The sequence below is a fragment of the Cololabis saira genome, chromosome 22, assembly GCF_033807715.1.
Source record: "Cololabis saira isolate AMF1-May2022 chromosome 22, fColSai1.1, whole genome shotgun sequence".
Taxonomy (NCBI): domain Eukaryota; kingdom Metazoa; phylum Chordata; class Actinopteri; order Beloniformes; family Belonidae; genus Cololabis; species Cololabis saira.
The window spans coordinates 2652290-2669370 of record NC_084608.1 but is presented as its reverse complement, the minus strand read 5'-3'; the positions used below and the strand labels follow the sequence as shown (position 1 = coordinate 2669370).

General features: G+C 47.0%; 1 protein-coding gene across 1 annotated transcript in view; it reads left to right on the top strand.

The window, feature by feature from the left end:
- Positions 1-591: 591 nt before the first annotated feature.
- The window catches only part of inhbaa (inhibin subunit beta Aa), a 35208-nt gene continuing 18718 nt past the window's right edge, over positions 592-17081 (top strand). Inside the window, exon 1 of the mRNA XM_061713620.1 lies at positions 592-1147. Within this exon, the coding sequence (XP_061569604.1) occupies positions 727-1147 (421 nt within the window). The 5' untranslated portion in view covers positions 592-726. The remainder of the gene's footprint in view (positions 1148-17081) is intronic.

The window sequence follows — 17081 nt, the reverse complement described above, 5'->3', positions numbered from 1 at the left end:
AGAGAGAAACTCCCTTCGTCTGGGATAACTTAGTCCAACTGCCTTTCGAACACACACTCACTGAGAACACACACTCTGCAGCGACTTCACCGGGATCAAGGACTCTCCTGCACCAGCTTTTCCTTCATCATTACGTTTGACTACTCTCCTTTTCTTGTTTTCTCATTTTTTCTTGCCCTTTCTTTCTTTCATTCTTTCGTGTGACGCCTCCACATTTTGCAGCCATCTGTCCCTCACAAAAAAGATAAGGATTACTCATTCCTCTCTTGTCGTTGTATCTTTTCTTGCTTTTTTGATATAGTCCTCCCTCGTTTCTTTTTGAGCGTTTTTCCCTCCGTCTTGCAGGTGGACTGTGAACTCAGTTGAACTTTGCGGCTTCCTAACTTCTGAGGAGAGGAAAGACACGGACAGAAAGAAAGCAGAAGAAGGAGGGAACTCTTTTTGTTTTTCTTTTTTCCAGGACTTTTTTTTTCAACCACTTTTTTTCCCAAATTTTGACTTTTACTCCGGGTTTCCGGCTGCATCTGTTCATCTGCACCAGCCAGCATCTGCTCCTCAGGCCGGTCCAGCTGCCCGTCAGGTGTCTCCAGCCGTCATGTCAACGTTGTCCCTGTGGGCCGTCCTGGTCCTGGTCCTGGTCCAGGTCCGAGGCTGCCGCTCGTACTCAGAGCCCCGGCTGCAGCCTCTTTCCCTGACCGTTCATCCTCACCACCAGTCCCCGGCCGGATGTTGCCCCCAGCTCCGAGTGCCCGTCCTGTGCCCTGGCCAGGATGCGGAGGAACGAAGGGGCTACGGCGTCGGAGGATGACCCGGCGGGTCACGAGCGGGGCGACGAGGGGGGAGGCGGCGGCTCAGCAGGACGTGGTGGAGGCGGTGAAGAGGCACATCCTCAACATGCTGCACCTCCAGGAGCGGCCCAACATCACCCGGCCAGTGCCGCGTGCCGCGCTGCTCAACGCGCTGCGCAAGCTGCACGTGGGGCGGGTGGCGGAGGACGGCAGCGTGCAGATCGAAGGGGAGGAGGAGGCGCGGGGAGGCCGGGGAGGCCGGGGAGGAGGAGGGGCAGGAGGAGCGGCGCTGGCGGAGGGACGCTCGGGAGATGGTGAAACGCAGGAAACCACGGAGATCATCACCTTCGCTGAGGCTGGTGAGTCAAAGCAGTGTGTGTGTGTGCATGCGTGTGTGTGTGTAAAAATTTTTAAAAATGCATCTTTGTAGGAAATTACTTTTTTTTAGCCCTTTGTGTGTGTCCACCTGCTTAATTCCTCTGGCGTACTCAGCTTAACTCCCACAAACACAACACACACACACACACACACACACACACACACACACACACACACACACACACACACACACACACACACACACACACACACACACACACACACACACACACACACACACACGCGCACACACACACACACACACACACATGCACGCACAAACACACACACAAAGCTCTGTAATTGCCTCCTGCTGTTTTCTTAGAATACCTCATTATCTACTTATGGTGTGAGAGGAACTGTGTCACTCCCTGCGTGTGTGCTGCTGTGTTTGTGTGCTGCTGTGTTCCTGCGCTGCTGTGTTTGTGCACTGCTTTGTTTGTGCACTGCTGTGTTTGTGTGCTGCTGTGTTCCTGCTGTGTTTGTGCACTGCTGTGTTTGTCGCTGCTGTGTTTGTCGCTGCTGTGTTTGTTCGCTGCTGTGTTTGTTCGCTGCTGTGTTTGTTCGCTGCTGTGTTCCTGCGCTGCTGTGTTTGTGCACTGCTGTGTTTGTACACTGCTGTGTTTGTGTGCTGCTGTGTTCCTGCTGTGTTTGTGCACTGCTGTGTTTGTTCGCTGCTGTGTTCGTGCGCTGCTGTGTTTGTGTGCTGCTGTGTTCGTGCGCTGCTGTGTTTGTGTGCTGCTGTGTTCGTGCGCTGCTGTGTTTGTGTGCTGCTGTGTTCGTGCGCTGCTGTGTTTGTACACTGTTGTGTTCCTGCGCTGCTGTGTTTGTGTGCTGCTGTGTTCGTGAGCTGCTGTGTTTGTGTGCTGCTGTGTTCGTGCACTGCTGTGTTTGCGTGCTGCTGTGTTCCTGCTGTGTTTGTGCACTGCTGTGTTCCTGCACTGCTGTGTTCCTGCGCTGCTGTGTTCCTGCGCTGCTGTGTTTGTGTGCTGCTGTGTTCCTGCGCTGCTGTGTTTAGCTGCTTTCACATATAACGCGGTTTGCGCCGCGCCCACCGCCGGGTAGGGCACAGAGTCGGCGCAGAATAGTGTGTAGCTCATGTCAGTCATCTAGATTTGTGTTTACATGTAGTAAAGTATCTGCTTCAGTTTACAAAAGTATTGACACATGGTCTTTTCATAACCATATATTGATAAATGATTCAAGTGATCCTGATATGAGGCATGGAAATGCTATATTTTATCTTAAGCTAACATTTTATTGTTAAAAGAGCAAAAGAATATCACATTTCTACCACTTTTAAACACACCTGGTATGCCCAAATTCTGGGAGATTTCCCTCCACTTTTGTCACTTTTTATTGATATCCCGATAGGGCCTGCAGTCTCGTATCCCACAGCTCCTCACACAGACTCACAGCCAAAATAATTTTGTCCTCCATCTTGATCGTCTCTGATCTACAACCCACAAGTTTTTTTCACCCTCCACCACCTTCTCTCCTCTTGGACCGCGCCGAAATTTCATCACAGTGCGGCACGGTGAAATTAAAAAATGTTCAATGCGCCTACCGCCGCGTTTGCGCGCCGTCGAGCTGGGCGGCAGAGCGGTCCGCTCTTGAGCCGCGGTAGCACATACACAATGAATGGGATCGCCGGCGGCGGCCGCCACTTTGCGCCCTCTATGTGAAAGGGGCTTTTCTCTTGAGCGCTGGAGCACTCCGCAACCAGAAAGCAGTGACAGAGCAATCACACAGAGGACGGGGAGAGGGGGGGGGGTTTGGAGGTCAAGCGTCTTGTCACCATTGATCTGCAGACGTGCTGCAGGGCCCGCGTCACCCGCTGGAAACGCCTTTGAACCCGGGCAGCGACGGGTTCTGTTTAGGATTCGCTCTTCAGTTTTGTTAGCAGAAACGTTAAACTTGCTGGAAACCTCACGTTTCAAGACCTGTGTGGCGCCGCAGCAGCAGAGCTGAGGCGTTGTTTTTTGTTGAATTTACTTGTCCTGAAACTTTCCACAGAATGTCCGGCACCCGTAGCTAAACAGCTCCTGTCTGAAGACAACACAGGGCAGCGAGGACAGACATGTCTCCCGCTCAGATGTGTGGACGACCTCAGTCTAGCCAGTCCAGTGCAGAAACCTCCTGGATATCACCTGTCAGTCACGTGTGGGCGGGACTGTAACCACCGCTTCCTCTTCTGGACTCTCTGTCACTGTACTTTGAGTTTCTGTAGGCGAAAGTCTGGAGCAGCAGATGGAAAAGGTTTTCATGGACTGGATCTGTGCAGACAGGTTCAGTGGAGCAGCTTTACTGAGAGGAAAACACAGTGAAGAGCTCGTCTCCACAGATGGGTCTGCTGCCAACTGCAGCTAATCAGGTCTCCCAATATCGCTTTGCAGTAGAATCTACCAAACAGGACCGACCTGACAGCTAAAAACTGTATCTTTGAAACAGGAAGCGCTTCTCTGTCTTCATCCAGGATGAAGTTTCTGTCCGTCTCTCCATCTCTGTGTGGGCTTCAGCATCTAGCACGATGCCACAACTTTATAGATCGTCTTTTGCGATCACGTTCCTCACAAACTTGTCTGTACAGTAGTTTCTCCTCAGAGCCTCCGACCTGGAATATTTAAACCCTGAGTTTTGACTGACAAGCACCATCTTTTGAAAATAGTTGACCAGCAGCAAAGACATGTCCCAAACTAAATTGTTGTTTCCCAAATGTACTGACTCACATGGTTTTTTTTTTCCCCACCCCTTGGACCTAAAAAAAAAAAAAAAAAAAAAAAAAAAAAAAGGATAATGCAGAAAAACAGATACTACAAAAATAATAGAACAAAGGACAAAATAAAACAAAGGCAAAACATAGTAATATAAAAAAACTGGACAAGGATAGCTGCACCAAGGTAATCTATGTCAATTTTAAATACATATTTCAAGTTTGGCCTTAATTTTATCTGCTGCCATAAACCAAAATAAAATATGTTGTTGTTTTGCATTATGGATTTGGGCTGTAGATATTTCCAGGTAGATAATTTCAAGGAATGTTAAGTGTGTGTGGTGGTTTCCATCTTACTTCAATCATCTTTTTTGCTGCTGTTAGGCCAGCAAGCAAAATTCGTTCACACAGTTATTTCTGAAGACGAGCAGCCTAACAGATAAAAAAGGTTTAATTACTGAAGAAAAACATGCCTGAAATCACATTTATCTGCAAATCAAACCATCCAGACGACTTAGAAACCCATGAAAGTGGATATCAGACATGTAAAGTTGTATTTGCTTCTACGCTAGACATCTTGTTATATCAGATCAACTTCACCCTTGGTGGTTGTTGCAGACACCAGGGGTTGTCTCTGGTTCATCCCAGTGGAGGTGTCGGGGTGTACCCGCCCGGTGAGTCTCTTTCACCTCTGCGTTGGGTCCGTCGCAGCTCCTCTGGGAGGGTTCAGGCGTTTGAGCAGCTAACTGCTTCGTGTCATTCACAAGCTCATTTCCTCCGTCCCTGGCAGCCAAATGCTGCTGCTCAGAGAATGTTCACAGATTGTTGTGTATGGCAGCATGTAAACCTCAGTGTAGCGCTGTGAGACAACGGTCCAGTCCTGTCCAGACCAGACCAGTTCTGCACAGTCTAACAAATGCATCGACGTTCCAGGAACAATCGTGGCTCTTTAAGGGTGTGAGATGAGGCTATTCTATGGCAAGTGTTAAACTGCCTCACTGATTTTTGCTATGAGAGCGAGAGCAGCGTGGTGTCGTCCAGACTCTTGCATGGGAACTGCCCAGATTCAGAACCGGCGAAGGGGGTTTGTGGTTAGACGACACTCACAGCCGCTTCATCGTCTACACTTTCAAACTCTCAAGTTTATTTGTAAAGCACAATTCAACACAAGGTAATTCAAAGTGCTTTACATCAACATTAATAGCAGCAAGACACAATTAAACAGTAAATAACAAATAAAATGAAATAAAATAATTAGAAAAGAGGTCAAATAACAAAAAGCACAAGTTGTTAAAAAGTAAGGGCAGTAGATCCAGCAGGTACACCTCATTCTTACAATGGCAAGAATTCCGTTTCTATACCGTCAAAACGTACAAAGACCGGGTCAAATACAGTATTACAAAAGTAATCTGTGCCGATTTGTTCAGGACGTTCTAGATTCAAAAGGCATCCCAGAGCATCAGATTGCCCGTGTCCAGTCCGGTGTAAGGTCTGAACACATTTCAGGACGGATTGGGATCACTTTGGATGACTCCTACATGCCCCTTAAAGATGGATCATCCCAGTGTGAACGCCTTGAAGCCCCTCGGCCCCAGCTCGGCCCCCGCTCGGCCCCAGCGTGGTTGGTGGGCACGCTGCCCATGGCGTCACGGCGCTGTTTAGTTGATTGTTGAGCTGATTGGGCTTGTATCAGTGCAGCATTAGTCTACGTGGAAGTCTCTCCCGAGGAAACTTTGCATGTAGAACAGCAGCTCCTCAACAACTGGGTGTGGTGTGACCAAACTCTGCAGCTAGGCAACATTCCACACTGCAATGGAGATGAGTCAAACTGCCTTGTGATCCGTTTCTTAAATAAAGGCACTTCAAAATTTCCGGACCAACCGCAAGCCTTAACCCTGGTACTGTCTTTGGGTCAAAATGACCTAATTCTCCTTCCTTCTTTCCTCCTGCTCTCTCCTTCCTTCTTCCCTTCCTTCCTTCCTTCCTTCCTTCCTTCCTTCCTTCCTTCCTTCCTTCCTTCCTTCCTTCCTTCCTTCCTTCCTTCCTTCCTTCCTTCCTTCCTTCCTTCCTTCCTTCCTTCCTTATTTTCTCCCTTCCTTCCTTCCTTCCTTCCTTCCTTCCTTCCTTCCTTCCTTCCTTCCTTCCTTCCTTCCTTCCTTCCTTCCTTCCTTCTTTTCTCCCTTCTTTCCTTCCTCCCTTCTTTTCTCCCTTCCTTCCTTCCTTCCTTCCTTCCTTCCTTCCTTCCTTCCTTCCTTCCTTCCTTCCTTCCTTCCTTCCTTCCTTCCTTCCTTCCTTCCTTCCTTCCTTCCTTCCTTCCTTCCTTCCTTCCTTCCTTCCTTCCTTCTTTTCTTCCTTCCTTCCTTCCTTCCTCCCTTCCTCTCTTCCTCCTTCCTTGACCTGCAGACAGCCCCAGGGTTAGAGCGTTAGGCTGAGCGTCCCCCTCACTGACACCGGTCCATGTCTGATTATGAGCCCACTCTCATCTTCTGATGACATCACCAAGAACAACTCTTAAACCACCTCCGGTTCACAAACACAATAAATGCATCTTCACATCAGAGGAGAGGATATTTGATCATTTTTCACCAGTTCTGTTCTTCATCCTCTCTTTCCTTCCTCTCTATTCCTGCTTTATCTAGCTGGTCTCCAACACGAGAGTCCCCCCTTATGATCCAGGTCCTGGTCCAGGTTTCTACCCCCTTATGATCCAGGTCCTGGTCCAGGTTTCTACCCCCTTATAATCCAGGTCCTGGTCCAGGTTTCTTCCCTCTTAAAGGGGAGTTTCTACCTGCCGTTGTTTATCTAATAATTGATGGGGGTCATGTCCTGGTCTCTGGAGACCACCTGGAGACAACTTGTGTTGTAATAAAGGCTTTATAAATAAGGCTGGACTGACTTTGCACTTCTGCTAACTCCAAAATGCAAAGACAAGCGATGTGAGCGTGGTCCTGTAGCGCTGACCCCGCGGCAGTGGGGCCAATGCTGCTTATTTTAGCCTTCCAGGCGCTGTATAGAAGCTCGCCGCTTTCCATATGAGCGTGTTGTTTTTCTGAGCTGGAACACGACCCGCTGTGAGAATACTTTGCACCCAGCCAGCTCTGTGCTTTGTTGGGAATAACCCACGCGTTTAGGGAGCCCAACAATTATTTTGGGCAACCGTGACGGCAAGTGAAGGAGCAGAGGGATGACTGAATTCTTGGCGGAGACAACGTGTCAACCTCTGTTTAGCAGCTCCGACACAATATCTATCTGTGCGGTGTTCTCTCCTCTCCTTCATCCCTGTTTATCCCTCTCCTCCGCTCCCCGTCTCTCACCACACACAGAGGACAATTAGGCTAATTGAACTTAATTGAACACATCATTAGCGACATTCCACAATCCACTTTCATGTGCCTGCCTCTAACCTCAGCGTACCCTTGGCAGCTCGGCAGACAGAATAAACCGATCATTGTCGGCTCTGTTCTGGCAGCGCGGCGACGAGCTCGCGGGGTCGCCTCACTGACCTCCAACAACCGCATCAAAGCAGCTGATAGAAAGACAAAAACATCTGTCTGATATGAAAATAAACTACAATTAGCATGTTTTCCTTTCTCTGCCTTCCACTTCCCCCTTTACCCTGCTTTTCTTTTTCAGCCCTTCTCTTCTCCTCGTCTTTTTCTTGGCAGCAGCTCACACTTTCCCTCATCTGCTTCTCTTCCATCCCCTCGCTCCCTCCCCGTCCACGACTGCTCCCGTGACGCAGCATCCGCCCCGCTCATGGCATGTTTACAGCCGTGCCTGTGCAGATGCAGCGCTGCTGGTTTGAACCCCAGGGGCGGCTGCTCTCAGCCGTCCCACCGCACCGTCAGCCTCCGCTTTGATGTGCCACTGACATCCACAGATGAATCACGCAGCAGTAATCAGCTACAGACGGCTCACATACAAATACTACCTGACAACATTCAGCAGATCTTTAAAGGAATTCAAGTAATGATAAAAGTGGGAGGATGAATCTGAAACAACATCCAAGTGTTGGTCAGCTGCAGCTCCCTCTTGCTTGAGAGGTGTTGGTTCAAAAACACGTAACAGCTCAGGGTTAAGGATGATGTGGGCAGAACTGCTAGGTTCCTTCTTCTACTCGCGCTCCATCTCCTCACCAGCTTTTATGAAATACGGCCACACATTATTTCAGCAACAGGATAATAACTAAAGGAAAGGCAAGGCAAGTTTATTTGTATAGCACAGTACAAGGTAATTCAAAGTGCTTTACACCAACATTAAAAGCGGCAAGACACAATTAAACAGTAAATAACAAATAAAATGAAGTAAAATGATAAGAAAAGAGTAAGGGAAGTAGAGTACAGCAGGTACATCTCATTCTTACAATGGCAAGAATTATGTTTCTATACGTTCAAAACGTACAAAGACCGGGTCAAATACAGGATTACAAAAGTAATCTTTGCCGATTCGTGCGGTGAATCAAACCAATTTGACGATTCTACGTCACAATGCCTGCATTCAGGGCTTATCCATAACTAAAGCGCTCCTTACTGTCACTTTGGGGGAAAATAAAAGATTCAAAACCTCCCTCAGAACGGAAACGTGTCGTATTGTTAGCCAGGGAGTCGTGACATCAGCAGACCCCTCGCACCAGGGAGTAAACTTTAGACCCTGACTCTGCACCCTAAAGCTGCTGCTGTGAACAGAGATGGGGTTGTATCCCTTACTGTTGTTTAGAAGGCAAAGTTTGAGTGGTGTACGGAAGAGTGAGACCATTACTGCCCCGGCAGCTCCTCGTAGCTGCGCTGCTCTGGATTACATCCACAGATTTGCAGTCTTTGAAGTCTTGCTGGTCTGATTAGTGGAGTGTGCTGAAGTTTCCTGCGTTCATGTGTCGGTATCCTATCTCAACCTACTGGTTTGGTGTGATCTTACAGTGCAATAACAGTATATTTGGAAGAAGTATGTGTGTGAAAGGGGTTAAAAGTGGGTGGTGGTGCCTCGGATCTGGTCTAGGGGGGAGGTTGGGATGGAGAAGTAAACCGTCTCCACCTCTGTAATAGTCCCTGAGGGACGCCGCCAGACTCGGTTCCCTGTGAGACCATCGCCAGAATCTCCCAGAATGCAATTGAGACACAGGGAAGAAGGGATGATTGTTTATTGTTGTTGATGTGTTGTTACATCAACAGGAAGTTGATAGCTTCACAACCCTGATCAAGCTTTTCCTGTTGAGATAAAATAAAAAAAGCCAACTATTTGAAGAGGACTCTGAGACACTGGCAGCAGTCTGAGCGGCTTCTTTGGCAGTGGGTTTTATCAGAAGAATTCACTTGCGTGAGGTTCAGCTTCTGCAGACCCCATGTGGCATGTGCCTGCGCAGCGGCACATGCCAGCCGAGCTGCAAACAACAGCCAGACGCAGCTACAGGGCCTGATGGGTCTCCCAGGGGCTGGAGACTAAAACCAGAGCCAGAATGAAAATGAGGTGGAAAAATAAAAGTGGAAAAGTTTTCATTAGTTGGACATTGTAACTATTTAAAACCTCTAAAACAGCCACAGAAACACCCTAACCCTAACCCTAACCCTAACCCTAACCTATAACCCAAATTCTAACCCTAACCCAGACCCCAAATCCTAAACCTTTCTACAAAAAAACCCCTCACCTTAATCTCTCCTCTCCAAACTCTCATCCCCCACCCCCCCCATCTAAACTCACAACTCTTCTCTCAAAATGCACCCACTAGCCACATACGCAGAAACCGGATCCTCCAAATTCCGACTACACTCATAAGGGGTACCCAGTTATCCTAATACACCACACAGCACATCTCAAAAAGAAAGCTCTGAAACTCACTCAGAGATACCACACCATACACCACTGACAAAGTACTTTAGTGCATACGGATCTCAAACAGGATGTACGAGTGAGAGTGCAACACTACCTTCAGCAATCTCAGGAATCGCTACCGAGCGTAGGAGGCAGAAGTGTATTGGTTCCCCTCAGGGGGCCGCAATCACTAACCTAACCCTAACCCTAACCCTATCCCTACAACTGACTATAGTACCCTGATTTTCTCAATGGTTAGAGAAAGCTGAACATTTTTAAAAGTTGGATCTCTGTCCGGAGCCAACGTCCGGGTGCCAAATTGTACTCAGATTTTAGTCCATTTAAGACTAACTGAAGTTATCTTACCTTCTTGCTGCGTCTTATTTCTTCTGGTGTGAATTTGTTCAGAATCCGATCACTTTGGGACCCAACCGAAATGTTCAAAGAGACCGTCTCTGTCCAAATACACCAGCGAACTCGGTGAACCAGTGACATCATAGTTGCCGGATTAAGGGCTTTATGTCGTGTTGCCAGGCTGTAGCCAGGATTCTGCAGAGCGATAAGGCTCAGCATGGTCCGGTTTGGAAACAAACGTCCTGGGTGGTGTTTCCCCTCCCAGGTGTGCTGGCCGGACGGCTACAGCAACATAGGAGCAGAACATCATATCCACACCACCAGTGTCTCCCGCCAATAAAATAAGACCGTAAGCAAAAACACAAAGTAAATGGTGGGAAAAGCGAGTAACTAGTTGAGTTAGGTCACGACACCACTGACGAAAACTAACCGAGTACATCGGTCTTAGCAGAGAGGCGTCTCACTCTGGCTCCATTTTCCATCCGATCAGATCACTTCGGATCACTTTCGGTCTTTTTCACTCCAGCCATTTTTCTAGTGACTTGGCAGCTTTCTTTCACTCCGGCACTGCTCATTTGTCCAAGTTCAGCTCCATGAGCTTCATTAGCTGCAACTGCCCAGAGATCAGCAGACTTGGACTCGACGCAACGATCTTCTGCAGATTTGCTGGGACCCACTAATGACCGTAATGACTCTAAATGTAGCCTGCAGTGACCCCTCTTTTACACGCTTCATCCGCCGACTGCAGATGTTTCCTTCAGGATTGTGTGGATGTGAACGTTATCACTTTGTCACCTTTGACCCAAAGCTCCAGAACTTCAGACTCATGTGCCGTGGGCCTGGATTGCTGATCTGAGCTCTGGTCCAGAAACCAGAATCGGGCGGACTGTGCAGGAGGAGGGGGAAGACTTCAGCGAGGATGCAGTTTTCTTTCAGTGTGTCAGAGGCTCTTTCTGTGTTTGAGCCAAGACAAAGCTGTGAGATGGCCCTGCAGCTTTAATGTAGTTCACATCTTTATAGCACCGAAAGAGGAATCTGCTTCGCAGACGATGTCTGAGTATGAAAACATGCCACTTTGTCAAACCAGAGCGTAAACGCGTCAGACGAGCTATCTGGGAAAACAAAGCAGCTGAGGTCCGTTTAATGTTCAAACATCTCTCTTCTGTTTGTTTCTGTCCTCATGTCTGAGGTTGGAGTTCAGTCGCGTCTCACTGGTGGAATCGTTTTACAGCCCCCTTTTATTTGTTGCGAACAGCCGACGCACTCGACGGCACAGTTAACAACTCCAGTTGACACAGTTTTACGGCTCAGACTGCAACCAGAGCCTCCAGTTGTTCTTCTCCAGTTTCATTTCATTTCACTTTATTGTGTCTTCAAGTGAGAAAGTACCCGGGCAGCAGTAATAAAAGTTCCACTGGCTTCAATCTGCACATAAACACATGTCGGAAAATATATTAAAGTGAAGAGAAACAGCACGGGCTAAGTTAATATCTTACCCGAAGATGTATAGACATCCTGTTTACCTGAGCTGCAGATATCTGAGGACGCTGGACACCAGGGCCTTTGTTCCTCAGCCAAACTTCACTCTGGTTTTGGTCTCGTTTGGGGATTTCAGGTTTATGGATTTTACCTGTTCCAACACTTTGTGGCCGTGACATGGTTTTGTTCAATGTTTCGTGATGTTTCCTTTCACGCTGGTCCGACTCAAGCAGCTGCAGTGGAGAACATCTGCTGATTCTGTTCCCTCCTAAAAAAACCTTCACCTTCTTCCCCCAGAACGGCAACTCTTCATTTCCACATCTCTCCCTCTGGTGTTGTCCTTTATAAAAACTGCCTGCATAGACGCTTCCCAACTTGGTTCACGTCTTCTAACAGCTGGATTCCTGGCCAGGTTAAACTGACCTAGCGATATTTTGGTTAACTAGAACATTGGGATTTTTAGTTGATCGCTCTTCTCACAGCTTGTGTTGGCACCATATGGCACCAGTTTAGAGATGGGATGCGTCTTAACCAGGTCCACTGGAGACCTGGGCGTTACACAGCATGCATGGAGTCCTGGTTGTGGACTACGGTATTATAACCAATTGTTGTGCCAACATACTGCTGAGCACCACTGCCAAGTCCATGCAACATCCTACCTTCATCTAATAAAATGAACCTTCTCTGAAGGGTGGCTGGGCTCACTTTTAGGTAAAGGGTGAAGACCTTCATCATCTGTAAAGGGCTCTCCCGTCTGTCTCCATGACGCTTATATTCCACTGGGCTGGTTTTCCAAACAAAGTTTCAAGATGCAGCAGCAGTAAACGCTGGTCAAGAGCAGAGACCATTTATTTAATAAATAGAAAATCATTAAAAGAACTGATGGAAACAGGAAACATAAACATTGTGAGCTTTTCAAAGTTTTAGCGGCTAAGTTAGTTTTTCTTCCGGTAGTTTGACTTCCGGTCCCCCCCCTATCCAATCAGAACCTTCCCAACCCCCAGACCTGGAGAGGAATTGGAGAAAGCCGATGGGGTGGAGTCAGACAAACCACTCCTCCTCTGGAGACTGTGCCTTATTTGTCCTGCAGCTTTGTGCATTCATGTAAATTTAGACACTAATTCCCCTCAATAATCCTGGAAAGGCTGACAGCAACACACCAAACTAGTTTTGAAGCTGTCCGGGTTGTTGAAACACTGCAGATGGGAATGGTGAAGTAATGCAACTAACCCCCAATAAAGCATTAGCAATGTCTTTCTTTCTTCAGTTAGGGGAAACGAGTATTGGCTGATGACAATGCATTGTTAAAAGGAAAGAAAGGAAGAAAAAAGTATTTTTTCCCACATATCTGCTCTGAAATACAGAAAAAAGTTTAGTCTCCATCTGATCCCTTTAATTTATGAATCAAATCCAGATGAATCCTGGAGACGGGACTGGTTGACTGGATCCAGGAGAAGATGTGATGCTCTACTGGATTCAACCATTTATATTGATCTTTTTCATTTTAAACTACAACTGCATAGTTTTCATGGTTGAGGAAAGTTCTGTTTCTCTTGACCCAAATGTTCTGGGTTTATTAGAGCATTTAAATTTCTCCTTAAATGGCCTTGTGGTCTTAGAAAATGTCATGCCGTTGGCTTTCAGTCACAGTGGGATTGGAATAACAACGTCTGGCCCTTTTAAAGCCTTTCTCTTCATTCTTAATGTTAAGTATATTTGAACTGCTGCTGGTAAACACCAGGGCTCATTCCTGCTGACCCAACCCGCCAAGCCCTCCTAATGGGAACGCTAAGGACGGAAGGATGGACAAACTCTGATTCTTTTAGTGTTAAACAGGTCTCCTCGTTCAAATATCCATAAGTAAGTGTCTTCATGGAAAAGTTGTGTAATTGCTGCTCACGTCAGGATTTACTGAACAAACCAGTCACTGTAACTGCAGGGTTGACATTTACATGATCTCAGTGGCCTTAGAAGGATTTATATAATAAAGCTTTAACAATCACCAATGGTGCTAAACGCTTGGACATAGATGTGATTCTTTTGTTCGGTGAATCGTAGTGCGGGAAGTTGATTGAACTTAATGGGCCTGCTGATGGTTCATATTCCAACCCCAGCATGCAGCAGCAGTTTCCTGCTCAGTGAGTGCGTTTACATGGGAAGTTTAATTCTTCTTTAATTCAGAATTCAAATGAAAATCTGATTTAAAATGAGTAAAAATGACCATGTAAACACCTAATTCTGAATGAAAATGGCCATTCTGAATTAAACTTAATTCTGAAGTAAGTGGCTGGTTTATTCTGATTTTAAATCTGAATAGAATAATTCCAGATCATGTTTACACTCATTCCTCTTTAAATTAATTCCGGTCTTTCAGATATTCACATTCCCTTCAGGACGAACATGTCAGTTCTTGAAAACAAGAACTGATGAAAGAATCAATGAAAATGAATGAAAGAATGGTGTTTTGTTGAAAACAGCGCATGGATACAGCTCACTTTTCAAGCAGGTGTCTACACCCCCGTTCATAGAAGCTGGTTCAGGGATTAGGGTTGGGCTCCTGACTCCACCCCTTTCTGTGTGCTTTCTGCTTTATTCTAGACTGTCCTACATCTTAGACCCGGCCGCTTTAAGGTGCTGTGGATGCAGCATGTTGCAGATGCAAGTGGGGAGCCCAGTTAATTTGTTCTTTTGAATCCGGGTCTGTGATGTCACCCGTTCTTCCATAACCAAACCTTTGGTCCTAGTCATCTTCACACTAAGTGGCCAGCTGACATGACACTGGAGCTTTTCAATTGGTCCGCTACGTATGTTTGACATGACATAATAGTTTAACCCTTGTACTGTCTTTGGGTCAAAATGACCCAATTCTTCTATCCATCTTTCCTCCTGCTCTCTCCTTCCTTCTTCCCTTCCTCTTTTCCCCCTTTTTTAACCTCCTTTTTCTTCCTACCTCCCTTTCGTCATTCGTTCCTTCGTACCTTCTTTGCTTTTCCTTCCTTCTTTCCTTATTTTATCCATTCCTACCTTCTTCCCTCCCTTCTTTCCATCTTCTCTCCCTTCCTTACTCCCTTTCCTACTACCTTCCTTTCCTTCTTTTCTCCTTTCTCCATTCCTTCCATCTTTTCTCCCTTCTTTCCTCCCTTCCATCTTTTCTCCCTTCTTTCCTCCCTTCCATCTTTTCTCCCTTCCTTACTCCCTTTCCTACTTCCTTCCTTCTTTCCTTCTTTTCTCCTTTCTTCCTTACTTCCTTCTTTCCTTCCTTCCATCTTTTCTCCCTTCCTTCCTTCCATCTTTTCTCCCTTCCTTCCTTCCTTCTTTTCTCCCTTCCCCCTCCCTTGACCCAAAGACAGCACCAGGGTTAACATGTCCCAACGCCGTCAGGAGGATCAGCAGCAGGTTCAATTCAATCCAATTCAGTTGTATTTATATACTATTACAACAGAAGTTGTTTCTAGGACGTTTCCAGAGACCCAGTACATGACCCCCGAGCAATTATTACACAAACAATGGCAGGTAAAATCTCCCCTAGTGGGAGAAAAAGCTTAAACCAAACAGACGTAGGTGACCGTCACGGTAGAGAAAGAACACTCTCATGAAGTGTGAAGGCACAGCAGCAACGAGCAGGGATGAAGCCCCTCTAATCTCAGAAATGTGAACCCGGCAGGCGCAGAGGCGACCCGACTTTAAAGATGCCTCGGAGTGGACAGGAAGCCGCCCTTGGACAGGAAGTCTTGGCATGCTGATGTCTCACATCTGTCAGACCCTGTACCTACAACTACCTCATCGTCTCCTCCTTGTGATCTCATTCCCCCATTCACTCTCCTGTAAGATAAAGGCAGAAGGCACTTTTTTCCATTTTGGAGTGTGGGAATGAGGGGAGAGGTGGAGAGAAGAGAAGCAGCTGTGCAAACTGTGAATCCCAACAGAAGCTGCTCTCTCTTTCCTTTAATCTCCTTTAGTCTCCCGGAGTAGCAGACAGTCTGAACGTGGGGAGCAGCAGAAGTGGGGTGTCGGAGGAGGAAGCCTCCCATTTACTTCCTGCAGACTAGTCCTCCTGCCAGATGTGAGGCTTCACCTTATGGGGACGTGCATGTGACTGGGAACGTGTATGTCCTCGCGCTAGTGAAAGGTCCTACGGATGTCCGTATGAGGACACTGCACTGGTTTCTGTTCACTGTGTACAGCTTAGGCCCTGTCCCAATCCCCCCACTTCCCCTACTTTTCAGCACTACCCCTACATTTTGTGCGTTCCCGTGAGGGTAGTGGTGTCCCAATTCCTCTTTGCATGTAGTGGTAGTGGACATAACGAGGGTTAGGGATGCATCAATCTAGCCCTACAGAGCGAGGGAATTCAGATGCACACTAGCTGGCTAGAGAAAATTCCCAGAATGCTTTTCGTCGTCATTTGCAGACTGAATCAAAAAAAAAAAACATGGCAGACATTTCTTATTTTTTAGTAAATAAAATCAATATTTTGAGTTAGTTTCTGCATAAAAATGCGTTTTGATTACATTTCTAGCGAGAAATATATATATTTTACCTTCATAATATTCACTCAGTGAATGTACATAATCACTCGTTTGCCCGTTGTTGCAAAGTCTTTTTCAAACCTCGCCAGAATAAAGGCTGATTTATGGTTCCGCGTTACACCAACGCAGAGCCTACGGCGTAGGTTACGCGGCGACGCGCGCCGTACGCCGTACCCTACGCCGTAACCTACGCTGTAGGCTCTGCGTCGATTTAACGCGGAACCATAAATCAGTTCCCGACCCGGCTGCTCTTCTCATCCCAAAAACTTTGGCGCAAATTTCTTAACAGGCATTATTTGGATAAACTGAGCCCAGGTTGGGGATCTTAACGGTTACTTTTACGACTGAAAAAATATAAAAACTTAATAAAGTGGCATATTAACAGCGCTACAGCTGAAATTAAAACAGCTTTTATCTCTGGGCTTCCTGATATGGTGTGACGTATGTGCAAACGTAACTACGCAGTCGCTTACGTACCCGAACGTAAACCACGCAGTGACGTAGCAGCAAAATTTAGGGATAGTGCTGAAAAGTAGGGGTAGTGAGAGTATTGGGACAGGGCCCTGGGAAGATTACAAGAGCCCTAAAATCTGTGGCTTCTTTTTTAGGGCTAGTGGTAGTGAGGGAGGGCTAGTGGTAGAAAGTATGGGGTGTATTGGGATTGGCCCTTAACATGATCAAGGTCCTTAATGGGCCACAAAAACCAGAATACACACCCAGGTCAGTTCACCCTGTTGAGAGCAGCTCGTCCACTGAGGGAGGCATCACGATGCGCAACGACAAACGCACATTTACGCACAGTATGTGTGTGTGTGTGTGTGTGTGTGTGTGTGTGTGTGTGTGTGTGTGTGTGTTTGGACAGATGGGCACCATGTGTGCGTCAGTGTGTAAACATGGAGAACAGAGAATGAAGGAGGATGTCTTCACTCAACCATCTCATCCAGAGCGAGCAGCGTCACAGTCCAGACTCCGCCCCCTCCGTGTGACCACACACACTTCAGTCCAACCTGTTGATCAGATCTGTGATGTGTAAAT